The sequence below is a fragment of the Carassius carassius genome, chromosome 33 (genome assembly GCF_963082965.1).
Source record: "Carassius carassius chromosome 33, fCarCar2.1, whole genome shotgun sequence".
Classification (NCBI taxonomy): domain Eukaryota; kingdom Metazoa; phylum Chordata; class Actinopteri; order Cypriniformes; family Cyprinidae; genus Carassius; species Carassius carassius.
In genome coordinates this window covers 3178018-3197878 of record NC_081787.1, presented here as the reverse complement: position 1 = coordinate 3197878, position 19861 = coordinate 3178018, and the positions used below count along the sequence as shown (strand labels likewise).

At 35.5% G+C, this 19861-nt stretch overlaps 1 protein-coding gene across 1 annotated transcript; it reads right to left on the bottom strand.

Moving 5' to 3' along the window:
* Positions 1 to 512: 512 nt before the first annotated feature.
* On the bottom strand, positions 513 to 18123 carry LOC132113516 (shootin-1-like). Its single transcript, XM_059521310.1, has 18 exons — positions 18050 to 18123; positions 17856 to 17914; positions 16390 to 16450; positions 11502 to 11596; positions 10538 to 10700; positions 10298 to 10395; positions 10011 to 10092; positions 8634 to 8728; positions 8251 to 8397; positions 5244 to 5397; positions 4981 to 5140; positions 4812 to 4882; positions 4630 to 4733; positions 3767 to 3781; positions 2438 to 2524; positions 2166 to 2286; positions 1410 to 1686; positions 513 to 744 (listed from the first exon to the last, which is right to left on the bottom strand). The coding sequence occupies exons 1-18, from the start codon at positions 18078 to 18080 to the stop codon at positions 600 to 602; spliced, it is 1965 nt and encodes a 654-aa protein (XP_059377293.1). The 5' UTR covers positions 18081 to 18123; the 3' UTR covers positions 513 to 599.
* Between the last annotated feature and the right edge of the window lie 1738 nt (positions 18124 to 19861).

The following is a 19861-nucleotide window of genomic DNA, read 5'->3' as shown; positions in this document are numbered from 1 at the left end:
TGTCTTAAGAGGTAGACAGAACAGACCACAACAGTTCCTCTTAATGGAAAGAATCGCTTGAATGGCTTATAATTGCATCTCTTGATTAATTTTGACAGTCTAGTCCACACTTAGGACCTTTTTGTAACAGCAAATGTGCCATGATGTGCAGTGCAGTGATTCTGTCAGGATTGTTTTACTAGTGTTACAGATCTCCTTGCTCAGATTCTGCTGCTAGTGGCACAGAAATGAATTACACTCTCCATCATTAAAGTTTCCTTGCTTGCATTCTTATGGAAATGTGACTCCGATGTTGAATCTATGAATCCAAGATGGATCTAACAGTAACTACTGTAGAGAAATGAATCTGAAGCATTTGACTGATGTCTCTACATCTAAACACCCTGTGTTTACCGGTAAAGACAGATACAGTACATTTACGCTGAAAGAAAAAAAATGTGTCGTCTGGTAAAATGTTTTTTTTTAAAGCTGCAAATGATGAAATAATCTATCTATATTCATTTAAAATATGAATGGTTGGTTTTAAATTTGGAACAAACAAATTCAGAAAGCATGGTTTTGTGCAAATAATGCAGCTGTCCTTGCAGAGCCACTTGTTGTTAACACTCGGCGTCTGTGCAACCGTTTGCTGCATTGAGGCTTTGTGCAGAGGAGCTGATGGTGGTTTGCAGGGCATCTCTTGCATCCGTATGGCCGATCCCATTAGGCCCCGCCCACTTCTCTGGATCACCATCCTTCATTTCACTGATTGGAAAAGTATACGCAGAAATGTATAACAAAATTAAACACAGATCATACTATTTATTCAAAAATATAAGGTGTACATCTGGCAAAATAGGTAGCAATCTTACAGGAATAGTTCACAGAAAACTGACACTTTGTTGAAAATGCACTCACCCTCAGGCCATCCAAAAAGAAAGTTAAGAAATGTAAGCATTGCATCACTTGCTCAGCGGTGGATCCTCTGCAGTGAATGGGTGCCATCAGAATGAGAGTCCAAACAGCTGATTAAAACATCACAATAATCCACAAGTAATCCACACCACTCCAGTCCATCAGTTAATGTTTTGTGAATCAAAAATGTGTGTTTGGCCAGAAGTGAATTGACTGAAGTTAACTGATGGACTGGAGTGGTGGAGTGGTAATCCATACTTGTGGATTATTGTGATGTTTTTATCAGCTGTTTGGACTCTTATTCTGACGGCACCCATTCACTGCAGAGCATCCACTGGTGAGAAAGTGATGTAACATTTCTCTAAATATGTTCCCCTAACTAAACAAACTCATCTACATCTTGGATTGCCTGGAGGTGAGGACATTTCTAAGCATGTTTTAGGGTGAACTGTTCCTTCAATGGATTTGTTGTGGCTGACTGATGATGATGATGAAGTTGCGTAACGTAACCTTACCCTGAACAGCAGCCGTTGGTGACTGGTTCAGCGGACTCTTTCTCAGAGAGAGATCTGCAGACACACTCTGTCTGAGCGGCTCCTTTGGACTCCATGCCAGAATCTGAGCTCGGTCGAGCCACGGCTGGCTCTCGGCCCGAGTCTGAGCTGGTTCTTGATCCGCGCTCGCTGCCCGACAGAGAGCTGCTGCCCGGCCCTTCTGTGTCTTTGCCAGAGTCCGAACTGTGTCGGCCGTTCAGGCTGTTTGATGAGGAGACTTTACTCAGCTGCCCATCATCTACAGAGCAACAGATGAGAGATGCAGTATGCTTAGGGTATTTTCAGTAACCTTCAATCCTGTTTTTTTTTGCCCAGTCATAAATCTTTGACTAAGTGATAGAAAGTAGCAAATTCATGGCTCGCAACTAAAACCTACAAGCTATCGTAAAATCCCTTTGATAAAGTATGCCACAATTCCAGTTTAAATAGTAAATAGTAAACTGGTTGATTAAACAGAACTGCTGTTGCTAGTCAACATTGGAAATACTAGTCAACTAGTTGAAATGTAATAATTTTAATGCTAAGTCTTACAAATAATGCATTATTTTGAAAAGTGGACATCTGGACTGGAAAAAGTAATTTCCTTTCACCTCTTCTCAGACTCAGCTACAGTGTTTCTTACTTTAAGACTAGTCGACTAATCAGTTATAACATTTCCCTTTAAACGACTGTGAAATTGCATGGGTTCTTCTTGATGTTGAGCGTTTATCTTCTTGCCTTCTGCGTCCGGATCACAGGCCTGTTTGCGTCTCCTCCTCAGAATTACTTCCAGTTCACTGTCCTTTTTAGCATGAACTACTTCCTGGAAACCACGACTGGGACTCTTTTTCACCGTCTCCTATAGATTCAGAGAGAAAACAGAATTTAGTGAAAAGTTTCAGCGCTTAGTTCACAATTTGTACAACCACTGGGCAGATTATAATCATCATTGAACTACTTTTTGTGAACAAACAGAAAATGAATACATTTCTGTAATCAGTGGACTCTACCAGAATGCCTTTCAGCTCTTCCATTGCACTTTCCTGGGGCTTTTCCTCCACCGCTGCTGATGCTGCTGCTGGCACTGGGCTCGGCTGCTGTAGATCAAGAACAACCTAATTATATGATCAAATCAATAAAAATACATTTCACAAATTACATTACATGATATATCAGTGTTGCTACTGTTAACTAAAACTATCTAAAAATGTTTAGTAATTGAAATAAACCTTAATATAAATCTTAGATTGAGAGCTTGAAAAACAGAATGTTCAGTTCAGTTTCAGAGCTGCAATCATGCAGAAGTGTAAATTGGAAATTAGAATGACTTGAAATTGAATTAATTGCGCAGTATTGCTTTAATTTTACTTTTTAATAATGCTTATTTTATATATGATTTCATACACACAGCTTATGAGGTACTCAATAATAATAATGAATAAAAAGTGACAGTAAAGACATTTATAATGTTACAAAAGATTTCTATTTAAAAAAAAATTCTGTTCTTTTGAACTTTTATATTCATCAAAGAAACCTGAAAAAAGAACTTATCACCATTTCAGCAAAATAAAAATAATAGAAATTTTCAACATTGATGATCATCATAATAACAAATGTTTCTTATTTCTAAAAACATAAGCTTGCAAACTGAAATTAGAAATGTTGCCTTGTCAAGTAACTGAAATAAATGCTGTATTCAAGTACAATTAAATTATAAATAAACATCAATTAAAAGCTAAATAGAAATATTAAAATAAAATTCTAAAATAAAAAACTGAAATATTATTGAATAATATATACTTCTATAAGTAATACTAAAATAACACAGGTGATATAGATCTCCAAAACATCGCTAACATTAAAAAATTAAATGAATAAAAACAACAGCTTGTATATGACTAACAAGAAGGGGGTGTTTTTAACTTTATGTCCGAAAGACAAAAACAAAAGACAATCTGCTTATGCAGCATAATGCGAAGCAAGCAATCTCTAACGTCAGGACTATAGTTATTGATCAGAAGTTTTACAGCCCCTCTGAGCCTCAGGATCATCTTAGAGGATTTGCCCATCAATAACTTAAACGAGATGGATCCCTCTCATCCTATCAACTGTCTCTATGCAAAATGCTTTAATGAGGCGACCCTTGCTCAGTGAGGATGATCAAATGCTATGAACCATTTCTGCACAGTCTTTGTATTGATAAAATGTGCTGAGTTGTTAAACACAGGATTTGCTTTGACTGTAATGGAGCGGTCTGAGCAGTTTAACACTGGTGCAAATGGATCTGGTGTGATCATTTTTGTTAATTTATGTAAATGATATGTGTGATTTGAGCATACCTTTGTGCCAAACCTCTGCACGATCAGGTCAGCAGATGATGGTACAGGGTAGAGAAAACAGAACAGAACATCAGTCAGTGCACACAATATACACAATATTTTCATAACCAGTGTGAGTATGTTACAGGTGCAGTATTTAGAACTGACATGAAACTGAAATTCTAATTCAGTTACACATGCAAAAAACTAAGAATTACATAGAAAATTAGAATGACCGAAATTCAAATTAATTGAATAGTAGTGCTTTATTTTCAAATTTTTAATATGTTTATTTCTAGAAAATTAATTACCTTTTACCATACACACTGATATTAATAAAGTCATCAAAAGTGACAGTAAAGAGATTTATGATGTTATGAAATATTTTTTATTTAAAAGAATTCTGTTCTTTTGATCTTTCTATTCATCAAAGAATCCTGAAAAATATATATATCATGGTTTGAGCAAAAATATTAATCATGACATTTTTTTTACAATATTGATAATAATCATGAATGTTTCTTGAGCAGAACATTATCACATTAAAATTATTTCTGAAGGATTATGTGACACTAAAGACTGGAGTAATGATGCTGAAAATTCACCTTTTACATACACGTATAGTTATTTGAAATGTTTTATATATATATATATATATATATATATATATATATTCTTTAATTAATTCTTAAATTTAATTTAAAATATAAATATTCATTATACATAAAAAAAATTGAATAATTTCTTTTAATTGCAATACGGTAAATTCCTCTTCCTGTCATTCCAATTCAGCATCCGGTTGGATGTGGCCAATTTAATTCAAACTCAAACTCATAAACAGAGTCAATTACAATCTGAATTTTGATCCGGGTTCAGAACCTCACCTTAGTGTCCTGACTCTTCACAGGCCTGAGAACCACGCCGTGTTTAATTCTCTCCATCATTTCATTGACAGCTTTGACTTTGACATCATCCACTGCTTCATTCACTGCACCGAGAGAGAACGTGTTTATCCAGATACCAATAACAGGGCAATAGAATAAAAACACGCTGTAGGGACAATCACCTGGGGCTTGCTCTAGTTTGGGGGTTCCTTTACCTCCCTTGGAGGACTTCCTCATGATGGCAATGAGAGAGCTGCCGTAAACAGAGAGAATCAATTAGATGTTCAGCAACACTGTTCTTAATGATTGTATATGAGAGTTCGGCTTGAGTGCAGTAAAGTGGAGCTTTACCTGAGGGGGTTGCAGCGGGAGGGAGGAGGTGGGGGAGGTGGAGGGGGCGGGGGTGGAGGAGGGGGAGGTGGATGAGGAGGAGGGGCCGGGGGCGGAGCAGTCCCGGGGGAGGGGCCTGATACTGAAACACAGCTCCTCCTCTCCTCCTGCAGCTCTTTAACTGTGACAAACGACGAAAGGATGTGGGATGTTACTGTATGTGGGTCACTGCGGGTTCCGGCTCGATGATCTGGCATTCAAATTTAAAGTCATCCTTATTTTACCTTTCTTTTCAAAAAGAGTGCTTCTCTTCTCTTCCTCCTGCAGTCGTCCCTCAGTCTCTTTCTTTTCTTCGTCTAATATCTCCAGTTGTCTTTGCAGCTGAACTAGCTGCTTACGCAAAGCACATTCATCCAGTTCAGCCTCTAGAGCTTTTACCTACAAACATTTGGGACATATGTTGAGTTCAAGTCAGGAAAAAGCATATTTCTGTGTTGAACGATTAGCAAAATCAGGATTTTCCTTAAGCCCATCGTTTCTGAGCTGGGCACGTGTCGGTGAGAAAACATCTTGGAAGCAATGAATGTATTTACTGTATTTATGGTAAATTTGTTAAAAAGAAATCTATCTATCTATCTATCTATCTATCTATCTATCTATCTATCTATCTATCTATCTATCTATCTATCTATCTATCTATCTATCTACCTACCTACCTATCTATCTATCTACCTACCTATCTATCTATCTATCTATCTATCTATCTATCTATCTATCTATCTATCTATCTATCTATCTATCTATCTATCTATCTATCTACCTACCTACCTACCTATCTATCTATCTATCTATCTATCTATCTATCTATCTATCTATCTATCTATCTATCTATCTATCTATCTATCTATCTATCTACCTATCTATCTATCTATCTATCTATCTATCTATCTATCTATCTATCTATCTATCTATCTATCTATCTATCTACCTACCTATCTATCTATCTATCTATCTATCTATCTATCTATCTATCTGAGTTGCATGTACAAAAATACCACTGTACTGTACAAATACAATTTTACATGTTTTAATTTAACACCTTTATATATTTTATTAAAACACACTAGATGCATATTCTTTGTTCATCATTTTGTAGATTACGAGTTAAAAAGTCTTGTTGAATTTTATGCAAATAGGGTAAATCACCATCTTATGGAAGCCCATTTCCACCAGAAGAAGAGAGATATAAACTTGCAATTGCAAGTTCTAAAGTCAGAATTGGGGGTATAAATAATGCAACTTTGAGTTATAAATTGTGAGTATATATCTAGCAATGCTGACTTTGGTTCTCACAATTCTGACAAAATTCTCGAAATTGTGAATTCAGAGAAATAAAAAAAATCAGAATTATGAGACGTAAAAAAATAATAATTGTCAGATTACCTAACCTTTTAGATTTTTAATTCAACGGTGGAAACAAGCTTCCACACCATATTGCTCCAACCAAATTTGAACACACCTGACTTCCCTACTCGCAAATATGAACTTCTCAGGAGGACTTGAACGCACCAATATTCAAAAATGATTTAAATGCCCGTAAATGGTTTCATTTGAATGATTTTAGATTCTCTTAGATTGGATTGGTACAATGGAACTCAAACTGGGGCCAAATGTAAAACGTCCTTGACATGGTACAGAATTAGTTCATGTTTACAGGCTGACTTGTAAACATGGCTTTGCTAACATGGCCTATTGATTACGTGACGTCTGAAGTTAGGATCCATGCTCTTTGGATATGTATTGTGGGTCAGACTGTTTATTGACTTAAGACACGTCAGTCCTACTGATTCACAAACACCAAATACCATCTGACACCAAAAGCAGAACTAGAACTAGTGATGCAGCAATGTTTTCACTCCATAAACCAAATATGGCCTCATCTGATTCCTTGCTCAGCCAGTTTGCAGTATCATGTGTAATAAGTGTAATACATATTTTCTGCCACAGCTTATTGATGACAGTTCGCTGCTGAATGAATCCCAAATTATGACAGCTGTCAAGCCTCCGGATGTCTCCTCTGGCGCTTTGAGATTTGTGTTGGTTTAATTTAGCTGTGGTTGTGTAGCGCCCACATGCGTTTATCATCTAATGTGGTTTGAAAAGTATTACATGTTACTGCTGATGCTGCAAATGTAGAACAGAAGAATCACAGGAGACCCGAAGTATTGGATTACCAACAAGACATTGTGGAGGAACTGAAGAATGAATGAATGTGGTCTGACACATTCTCAGTCTCACTCCACCACAGTGAACGAACGACCTGAATCAGAACGACCTGAATCACATAGAACACTTCAATTCAATACTATTTTGTCTAAATAAATGAAAAAAAAAAACACTAAGAGCCAGATTTACTAATCGACGTAAGAGCGCAATCCCATAAATGTGCAGATAGGAGTGGAAAGTTCAGCCTAACACAATCTATCACAACTATCACAGTCATGTCAAGCACAAAATGGGTTAAAAAAATGCAATATTTGGGTATTAATGGCGCAAATACCATAAAACTATCAATTGCAAACTTTAGTAAATAATTTTTCATTATGTATTTAAATACTCTCCTCCCATAAATTGTGCTTTTGAAAGGGAAACTCAGACAAATGAAATGCATATGCAATAAAGTCAGCAGCAAAAAATACTGTCCACACACTACGGTGCTAATTTATCACTAAATCCTGCCAGTCGTTTTTCTAATGCCAAAAAATAGTTTGTGCTGGTGCAAGCTGTTAGTAAATCCGTCCCTACAAACTAATTCTAGTCATTTGAATGGGTGAAATTTAGCATTACATTCTAATTTACAGCATGAAAACGTAGATTTGCTGAAGATTACATTTATTAAAGGTTATTACATTATTAGAACACTTTTAGGTAACTCAGATGAATGCACAGCACTATTTATTGATTAAACTGATTAAACTGGATTGTTGTCTGGCTATTGAATAAGACAAAAACGTTTATTGAGCTCTAAAGAAATAACGAATATTAGAGGATTGATATTTATGAAAGGATTTAAGTCTATGAAAAGCTCTAGCTGACAGTGCTAAAAACAATGAAAAGGGGATTAGTCCATTTAATTCTGTTGTCTAATCCTATCATGCAATCCATGATTAGGCTTATTGTGCTCGTGCAAATATGGCAGAACTTTCACTGATTTATTTCTGAAATTAGTTAATAAAACTGAAAGCTACTGTATACTCCAGGTTTGCACATTTGAAGGTTCACCTACTGTACCTTCTCTTGGTGCTGGATTCTCTCTTCTTCTAATGTTTTAGTCACACTGGCCACATCCTCTAAGGCTTTGACCAGCTGAATGCTGGGATCTCCCTGCTGCAGCAGAATCATGCTCTGTCTGTTTGCTTCCTTCTGCTTCACCATCATCTACAGGAGAAAATGAACATTAGCAAACGGCTTCCAATTTCAGATGATTTTGCTTCTTCGGCTACTAACATGCACTCAATCGTGGACAATTCATACTCATCAGTCAATAAATACATTCATCTTGTCTTTTGGTTGGATTTTGAGGTCACCAGGTCACAGTTTGTCAGAGCTGGGACTGAAGTTGGTCTGTCACCTGTGTATTGATGCAGTGAATACAGATGTGTTTTGTCCAGTACCTCGTGTGCATAGGTTTCTGCTTTCTGCCTGAGGCTCTGCTCCAAATCCAGCTGCTCCTTCAAGTTTTCATACTCATGAGTGGCCATCATAGACACTAAAGAGATACACAATGACACTTCTGATGAAGCAATAGACCTGGTCAATCCCTAGACATTTTAGGGTATAATAATAAAAGAAAAAGTATCATAAAAGAACATTTCACAAGGCATAGATTATCCTATGGACAGCATGTAAGGAATTTACTATTTAATATTAATGATTCTTTTATTCAGCAAAGAATAATTGGATCTAACTCTACACTTAACAGTTATACAAAATAAAAGGTAATGCTTTATGGAAACATAGACTACTGAAAAAAAAAAAAAACTTTTAAATATAAATAAATGATTTTATTTAGCAAGGATTCATTATATTGGTCAAAAGTGACAATAAAGATGTTTTTAATGTTACAAGTTTTATATCTTACATAAATGCTGTTCTTTTGAACTTGATTCATCAAAGAATCCTGAAAACATTTTAATCATATTTTCCCAAAAATATTAAGCCTTACAGCTGTTTTTAACATTGATAGTATTAAGAAATATTTATTTAGCAGCAAATCATCATATTAGAATGATCTCTGAAGATGACACTGAAGACTGGAGGAATGATGCTGAAAATACAGCTGTGCATCCCAGGAATAAATTACAATTTAAAATATATTAAGAAAGAAATCAGTATTTTAAAGGAACAGCTATCTTAAATTAACTTACTGCATTTTGTATTAAATAAAGCCTCGGTGAGCATAAAAGACTCTCCATCAAAAATAATTTCAATAAAAAATTATTACCAACCACAAACTTTTGAATGGTTCAAATATTTTAGATATTTTCGTTAAAAAGAGCCAGCTCATAATAGAAATTGGTTGTATTGTCATGACATTCCTTGCATATAAAAGAAAAACTCTCAGCTCCAAGCCCTAAATAACAATTTGACTTCACACATTATATATATATATATATATATATATATATATATATATAAGCCTTTATATGTTCAGAATACGTTCAGCACAAGCCAGTGCTTTATTTGACCTGAGCAATGCAGTTTCCAATACTCCAGTCAGAGTAATAATGCAAATGAGGAAAGAGGGAGCTGGGAGGATGACAAAAGAAAGTGCATCACCCCCAGCTGGAGAAGAGGGACTTCCTGTGGTGAATCTTTTACAGATAATTTGATCAGGGACTGTGACGTGTGGCCGGTAGTGAGTGGGCTGCTGGGGAACATTAATCTTCTTGGAAGGCACATGCACAGATGCACTGCAGGCCAGCTGAGATGATGTCATGCTCATGCATTTAAAATACAAGCGAGGAAATGAAGCGGCTCTCCGTACTCACCCCTGTTGAACCTCTTAATGGTCTTGCTTTGCTGCTCAATGGTTTTATAAAGCTCCTTCATCTCGGCCTGCTCCTTTTCAGTCTGTAAATTAACATGAGGCACATGTTTGAGAAACTATCAGCTGAGAAACTCCAATATCCTTTTAGGATCAGCAGTAGCGCAAGGCTTCATTTCAGGCTTATTTATTATTCATTAACACGTTAAAACATTGCCAGACACTTCTTTGAATTAGAATTTGACTGAGCCTGATTTGAGTAAAAAGTTCAAAAGTTGCTTTGCTACTCACAAGTGCTGTCAATTCCTCAATCTGCCTCTGCTGATTTTGAAGCTGACAAGCCAGCTGCTTTTTCTCCTCCAGCAAAGAGCTCACGGTTTCTTGGAGGTCTGTGGAAAAATCAGAAGTTGCAATGGAGGTACCCTTGATATATATGATGACAGAATGCTTGGCCAAGGAAATTGTGCACAGACCTATTTATATTTTTTTCAAACTGCACCCCATTTGTTTGAGATACACTATGATATTTACCTTTGACCTGCTGCTTATACTGTGAAAAAGGATCAGATCCAGGGTCGTGCGGCTCAGTCTCTTCTTCTAGAGAAATGCAGTCAGAAATACTGGGCAGCAGCTCATCCAGACACGGCCGTGACGACAGGCTCAAATACTTCATCTTCCTGTTCTCACAATTCAACTAAAAGTGGTCCAAACACAATTATTAACACATAAATAAGTGACATTTAAAGTTTGACCATTTTAAGAAGTTTTCCATTGTTTTAACAGTAAAAGACTGTAAACGTAATACAATAAAAAGCTGTTAATTGGTTAACATTAAATTCACTTATTTCACACAGAGAAAAAAACAGATCCAGTGGGACATTACATTTGTTAATTTAATAGATTAACCATCATTAACTAACAAGAAGCAATACATTTGTTACATTAATCTTGTATTTATTAATCTCTGTTAATGGTAGTTAATAAACATACAGCTGCTCATTGTCAGTCCATGTTTTTCAGGTCCATTAAAAATATTTAATAATGTTAATACATCAACACAGACTAAGATTAATAAATTCTTCATAAGTTTTTTAAACATTGTTAGTTTATGTTAACTAATGTAATTAACTAATGTAAAAAAATGGAACCTTATTGTAAAGTGTTAGCAGGTTTTCTAATGAAACTGTAGTGTAGTATAACCCTGAATCAACAAACAGAACTAACAATTATTACTACATGTGTGACTGCATCATATAATAATTATTAATTAATAATATTAATAATGTTCATCGTCTAGCTGACTACGTCTTGTATAAATTTTTTCTAAAAATCCTGTCAAACGTGCACAAACTGACAGTCACCACCATAAGCTACTACTAAATATCGTAGAAACATAATTTTCTGTTAAGTTGCTTTGTAATGATTTGTATTGTAAAAAGCGCTATACAAATAAACTTGAATTGAATTGAATTGAATAGTATTGTTGGGTAAGCACCTTGGTAGCCAGAGCCTCTGCATTTTCCCGGCACGATTTCTCAATCTCAAGTTGGGTCTGTAGTACGTTCACCTCCTCAATCACCATTTGGGAAACTGTACAGAGAAATCAAATGCATTTATGAATAAATTCAAGCACATCAGGTCAAATTTACAGTGAAATCCATCATGCAGGAACTTAATCCAAAGCAATTAGATCTACTGTAAATCTAGATTCTATACACATTTAAGATACACACATCAGCAAGGCAGATGTATAAGCCTTTTCTCGTGGCAATAAAGGTGTGAGTACAGTCATGTTTTCATCTATATTCCTAACAGCATTTCTGAAAATGAACATCAAGCTACATCCAACACCATTTATGAGAGGGCTGTCAACACCAGAATGTTGCAGTTTAATGTCTAAGATACATTTTAAAGGCTAAAACAGTGTTGCATGAGCCGTTTAACCAGCAATGAGGCATATATGAAAATCTATGACATTACTTAATTCATTTACAGCAAGTACAACAAGCAACTGCAACTGTAAAAAAAATGCATTTTTATTTAGATGTGGTTTTATTCTCAGTGAAACATTATCAGAGTCAGTTACATGCTCACAGTAGGGACCATTTCCCAACACTTTGGGTACCATTGATGGACTGTTGCTACAAAGCACCGGCACGGTAACTCTATACACTACACTGGCCTCTCAAATAGAGGATCGGATGATACAGCAACGTCAGAGCAGCTCATATCAAACAGGCTCATAAACTAGTCATCGGTGCATTGCACTACTTCCAAAATCCATACAAATAGCATCAAAAAACACTAACTTTCAGCAGTTCTTTAAAGTGGTAATATTTTCAATATTACATATAATATATGTGCATGGGACAATATATTGGTAAATGCATCATTTGTGCCTGTGCTTTTCACAGGAAATGAACAAGAGAGGGAATTTATTATACATTATTCCATGAAAGCTGTTGAATTATGCAGGAACGAAGCGTCTCTCTGTATGCAGTCACAGCAAAGTACATCAATGGCTTGCCCTCGAGCCCTTTCCCTGAGTAAATATCTCTCATTTTCTTTTCATGCTGTAACATACTGTACATTGTGAGAATGGAAAGCAGGGCGTAGTCAATGCATGACCTCACTCTGAACCCTTATTCACCCCTGATATCAAATCATATAAATACAGGTTTGACAGTATACAGAAAAAAGCCAGACATGCAAAATTGATGTGCAAAACATGATCATGATAACCACTGATCAAACTGTTAAAACAGCTTACAGTGTAGCAAATATTAATTATGAATACTCTTACTATAATACTATTTAAATTCTGCAGGTTTTTTTTTTCTTCCTTTCCTGTTAAATATGTAGCATGGGCCGCAGTGCTGCAGTGCACAGAGCTACAGAGCCATTGAGAGAATAACCTGACAGTTTAAAGTGAAGTTCACAGCTCTCAACAGCTACCAGAGCTCTTGCTTAAAGCTGAAAACCAAAAGAGAATTCAGTGATGCAAATGTCCATAAAAAAATGCATATCAGAAATCATTCAAAAATGCACTCTTATATTTTTTTAGCTTATTGATCCATCACAGCCACTGACCCAATATAATATAAAGCCTGCTACTGTCTACAAGCATACTGCAATCAAATGTATATAATAGTCGTTGACTTTTCTTTATTAATATGAGGACATGAAGGTCCTCATAGGCATGTAACAATTTTTTTGTGGCATGATAAATACAAAAATGCAACAATAAAAAATTTTGTGGATATAGAAAACATGTATTGCCTATGTTCACCCAAAATTTTTTTGGGTGAACTAAAAGTTTAGACAGATTTATTCTGGCATCAAATATAGTTAACCCAGAAGGTCACACGTTTGGGATTTCTGTTTACTAATTTAATATGAATAGACTTAAAACGCATTATTTAATAAAATAAATTATTTTAATTATGTTTAACATAATTCTGTATTTTGAGCTGAACAGAATAATGAATATTTCTATTCAATACCACTGAAAAGTCCTGATTTATGATGTAATACCAATTTTTTTTAATAAACAGTACCTTTTGATAGCTCTTTATCATATGTCTTAAAAGCAATAATAATAATCATAAAAAAACTATTTTGGCTTTGTTTGAAGTATTGTGAGATCACTATACATGACATCAGTGTATTGTTACACCCCAAAAACAAATGTTAATACCAAACACTGCTGGAACTGCTTGAAATTTCATGTCAGCTGTCTAAATACTGTAGAAATACCTGGCATTTGACTACAAAAAAAGCAAAGCAACCTCAATCTAAGCACATCTGCGTCAGTCACTGATTCTGCATCTGCCAATGATTCAGGGTGTGCGAGTTTGCACGTGCCGCCCCTAAAAATAAAGCAGCACAATAGCAGGCGTGTGGCTCCGTCTTTCACATGCAGACCAGTCCAAACTCATCTGCTCGACTCATCTGGCTTCTAATGATTGACCGAGAGAGATCTGCTGCTGGGCTTTCTTCTATGAGCAGATTTTAGGTCAGCAAGTCCAGCACACTTAATGCTGCACAAGCAAAATATGGCTCTGCGGAGTCAAAAAGCCTAAAGAAATGCAGCAGCATCCTTTCCAGACTGATCCAAACAAGCATTTGTCTTCCACTTTGACACAACGTTAGGCTGGCATTAGTCTAAAGCGCTTGCGTCCCAATTTTGATCACAGTGATTAAACTCTTTTAATAAATCTCAACTGTTAAGGTTTAATCACCCAGCAATTTTGGTTTCAACTCCAGCACTAATTGTGCCTGTGCTTGCAACCCGTAATCTACTCCAAAACCAGGACGGATGTGTAGACTACATTAAAACGCAAACAGCATTCATTTTTATGCAAATATTAAGATTTTGCTGCTTTCACACACATACCGTGAGATATAAAGCGTAAAGGTAAATAAGCTGAGTAATGGGGATGATAGCTTAACACATGGTCTGTGTTTTAATTTGCATAAGTGCAGAGGGTATTCTTAATGAAGCTTGCTCAGGCGTCCCAAAGAGGAGGTGGGAGACAGCTGCTTTCCCAGACGCAGATCCAGTACCTCCCAGATACTCGACAGCAGTTCCCCTGCAGCAGCCAATCAGTAAACAGAACACAGACCAATCACATGCACCCAGCACAAGACTATTGTCCTGTATAACAGCAACTAGGCCAAAGTACTGTGACATTTGCTGTGTCATGTTAGCCACAGCAAGAATTTATGCTATTTCGTAAGGTTGAGGTTATAAAATAAATGCACTGCTATTTTATTGCTTTATTGCAAAAAAATATCAGGTTGTTACAACAATTCACCATTACTCACAAGGTACAGTAATTGTGAAAATGTCATGCATTTTGCTTTTCGAGCCATTTATGTTGAGCATATTTTCACTTAATCATATTCAGGGTGACTTGCATTTCAGAAATGATATGAGAGTGCATTAGGGGTTTGGCATGAACTACAATAGAAGGTTGAAAAGCGGGTGCCTATTCATTTTCTACTGATAAATAATTCATAATTGGTGATTTTTAATAATTTAGTGATATAACAAGACAGTAATGAGAGCTGAATTCAGCCTGGTCTATGTTGCCTCCCTAGGGAATGTCTGACAATTCCAGGACAACAATAAAAAGGGCAGCAAGCATATCAAAAAGCAGAAGCCTATAGTTGAAAATAAAACTGGATTCATCACAATATTCACTTTTGCATAGTAATATTGTGAACTAATATTCATAATATCCAACTAATTTACCAAACGGGTTTCCAGGTGCAATAATATCCTGATATCCCCCTAAACTTAAAACATATCAATATGAAGAAAATATCCACAATGCTTTTTTTTGCTGTTGTTGTATTCTTTACATATATAACTAGGCACTTAGAGTTAAATCTCCATTTAAAATCATTAACAATACTCCACAATGCCTCACATATTCACTACATAAACATGAGTACAAACATTCAAAATTGCATGTTTTTATGTGAAACCCTGTCAAATCAAACCCTATTTTTAAACTTGCAGAGAAGAATTTGCATTTTCTCACCTGAGAACAATTTCCAGATTCTGTTCCTAAAGCTGGCCGCCACTAGAGTGTTGTCAGAGTGCTAACAAATTAGTTAGTAGCTGAGGCTGGGTTTCCTTACATGTCCCAAAATGCAACGGAAGCAGGTAAAGTCACCTTAACACTAATGCATCTCCACGGTTGGCTCTCAGTAGCCATGGAGACTTGAATAGCCGCTAACTCCTACAATAATGGAGCATTGAGAAGAGCCCCCAGCTAATGTCATGATGATATGTGTGAGGGTGCAGGGATCGGAAGTGAGATAAGACAACGCCGAGCATCAAGTTAGTGGGAAGAGCCAAGTGAGATCATCTTCTCCTCCTACTCTGAGTGAAAAGGTAAAGTATGGAGGTCATTGAGGTCAAGTTTGTTGGTCACCAGCATAATCACAAATACTACATAATACATTAATTGATCAAACGTTTTCGAATTATGTGGTTAAAGTGTAAACCAAAGACAATGTAAGACTTTTAGGCTGGCTTGGTAGGTGCATACAAGTCCTTCTGGAAAATTTGTAAAGAAACTTTAGAGTTTCCCACTTTTAATTTCGACTTTGTGGTGACATTAATGCAATCTTTCTGACTTGATTTGAATGCACCAAAAGAGCTTGCTATGGTTAAGTGGGAAGCAATGAAAAAGCTAACTGGTTTAGAATTGTCTTAATTTATGATTATAGACCGCACACATAAACAGAATATACTCTGTGTTGCACATTGCAATATTTTTCTTACCATTTTGAATGACTAACATACCTGACAAATAGCAATAAGAAACAGCAAATGACTTCACATTCTTTTGCAACAGTACTGATCTTACCCCGTTTAATGTGTTTGAGTTGCCTTTCAGCCTCATCTCTCTCTGCAGTGAGTCTCTGGCACTAAAAAAGAGAACAGGTGATGACATATTGAGAAAATTATATATAAGTAATGACAAATTAAATAAGTTCCTAAAATAAGTAAGAATATCAAGATTTTTAGATTTCTTTCAAGGAAATTAATACTTTTCTTTCAGCATGGATGCATTAAATTGATCAATCGTGACAGTAAAGACATGATATTACACAAAAGTCTCATTTTAAATAAATGCTTTTCTTTAGAATTTTCTATTCATTAGAGAAAATTGAATACAAATGTATCACAGCTTCCACAAAAAATAAAAAAATTAAAATAATAATTCAGCACAACTGTTTTCAACATTGATAATAATAAGAAATGTTTCTTGAGCAGCAATCATGTGACACTGAAGACTGGAGTAAGGATGCTGAAAATTTAGCATTGATCACAGGATTAAATTACAGTTTACAATATATCTCAATAGAAATTTTTTATTTTATTAATATTTATATCAAATAAATGCATTAATTATATCAAATAAATGCAGCTTTTGTAAGCATAATTGACCTTAAAAACATGAAGAAAAAAACTGACCTCAAACATTTGAATGGAAGTGTACATATTTAAAAAAATATATATATTTCATAACAGTATTCATCCTGCAAATAAACATAGTGATGGCTGACTAATGAAACCAGACTGTAGATGTGAGGGTGTGCATACATGTATGTTCTACTGTATGTTAATCTGTAATTACAGAACTTCTTCTTGCCTTAAATGAATACACTTGTCTTATTTCCAACACTGAAATGAAATGATACTTTCACGTTTTCTCAGATGGTGACAGTGATGCAATCCTCTTGGGAACATCTCAGAAAAGGCCAGTTCTCTGAGGAACCAACAAAACCAATCATTCTTTCTCCTTTCTATAAATTGCAAACATATGCAAATGTGTTGCCCTGCCATTATACAAAAATATATATATAATAAAAAAAAATTAAAAAGATTGTGATCCAGTGATTCTTATGCCACGGTTATCCTTCCATTATTTTGTACATCAAATTTAATGCAGTTTTTTTTCTATAGTTTAATCTAATAATTGGAAATATTAATTTGAATTAACACAACAGAAATTTTAATAATTGAGAGGTGTGACATACAACCACACATAATGTGTGCCAAAGTAAAATAATAATAATAATTTAAGAACCTCATCTGAATGATCATCTTAAACTCTTACGAAGCATACAAAAGATGCTCAGACACCGTCACATGAAAAGGGTGTCAACCCTCGAATGAATAACTCACAGCCAAAGCATGATCTCCGAGTTTCCTCTGAGTTTTTCTTACTCTTCTGAGATTAATTTATGCTCATGAAAAGAGAATGTTCTAATTATTAGATGTGAAGGCAGTAAAGATGTATTCTTTCATGCATGCATCCTCTCTCACCTCCTTGCTCTCCTCCCGAGCCTCTCCCTCTTCATCTCCACCGGCCTCCATCTCATTCACTGCACAAATCAACAGAATCACTCACACAAATGCACGAAACATTTAAACAGTCATCTCACGTGCTGCTTTCCTCAGTAAACCCGTTGCCATTCAAAACATGTCATCTCTATTGTTGTATTGAAAATGTCCAGTACCAATGCCGGCAGACGGCGGAGTAGCATCCATCTCCCTCCTCAGTGGACCACCCCGCTGTCTACTATGGCGAAGGCTTGGCTCATGAATATTAAGAATGTTGAGTGACGTTTGCCCAATCGACCTACTTGATTTGTTAAAGGGCGGCGGCTCCTGAATATTAATGAAGGTCACTTGTACGAGAGGGCGTTCTCCGCGAGAGGGAGCCAAACTCTTTAAATAAACGACTTGTGTGTGGAAACTTGTAATATAATAAATATAGTGCCTTGCTGCTATTTTTAAATGTCTGGTATGACATATTTATTTTAGAAAGAGCTATATAAGTAATCTCAGCTTCATTTTTCTCTAAAACGAGTTTTATTGAGGAATTCCCGGTGAGGAGATACATAACTGGCTGAATGTCACTTCACTTCACTTTAACTCAGTCACAATCTTGAGAAATGTAATTGGAAATCGCCGCAAGACACTGCCATTAAGACACAATAGCGACCCTTTACTTATAGATGTATAGGCTATATTTTGCATTGACATTCAAATATGTTGTCGTGTCTTGTTCTTTAATTAAGAACACATAGCAAATAGATTTATATTATATTTTATATATATATAGAGAGAGAGAGAGAGAGAGAGAGAGAGAGAGAGAGTCTTATTTTGATATGTCATCAAACAATTACATCACACAAAGGCAATGACGTCAAATTACAACAGAATACAACAAACAGAATATAAAGAGCACAACTTTATTTCCATAAAACTTTAAATAACATGAGCTAAAGCAAAAAGAGATATAATTAATAAGATTAGACCGAACAAACAACACATTTTATTCATTTAAATAGGCTATGGACTGGAGTATTAGGAAAACGAAAAAAAGTAAAACTCCCAGAAGCATTATCATCACAATTTTTTTTGTTTTCTCTGGGTCTCTTTTCTCGAAAACCGTCTCAATAGTGCCCTCTACTGTCACCTCAATGAGGTCTTTCCTTTGGTTACTCTCTTTGTCCCAATTGAAATCATATTGATCTTTATAATAGAGAGAGAGAAAGAGAGAGAGAGAGAATATATATAATAGCATTATTATTATTATTCATAGGAAAATTCTTTGTACATTACATCCATGTCAGCTAATCCTGAATCTATCATCATTACATCCATTGTCACTTCTTCCAACTAAGTTCAGTGTACATTAAAGTTCTAGATCACTCACGACTGATTTTTTATTATTACATAGAATTAGAGTGCACAATTTAACTTTGTCTAACATAGTTTTACTGTAAATTGTGAAAATAATATTTAAATATGGCAACGCTGTACCACGGTGGAATTGCAGAAATATATTTCGTCATTGTTTTTTTTTTATAGATAGTTTGCAGTTATTTATTTATTTATTTATTCATGTTTTAATGTAGTATAGTTGTATAGTTTGTATAAATAAATAAAAATAACAAAATAAATAAATACAATTATTTTCAGAAAATTAATACTGCAATATTTCACGGAAAGGTCAATCGGATGAGAGCAGAGTTAGCTCTTCCATGTGATTTTTTCTTTCATGTTAACTTACCTAAACTTTCAAGATGCTTTATATTTGACATTTTCAAAGCTTCAACCAAAGCTTCATCCAAAATTAATAGTTCTTAAAAATGTAAGATACAATTTAAATGTCCTTAGGCCGAGCTTACAGCACTCAGTTTCATACAGTATGTAACAGCAGCTCAGTTTCTGTCCATCGAGGGGTCCTTGGTCCATGGACTGAAGGCCCCTGCTGTAAACAAACAAACACTTCTAGTGAAACAAGCTCAATTTCATGCATA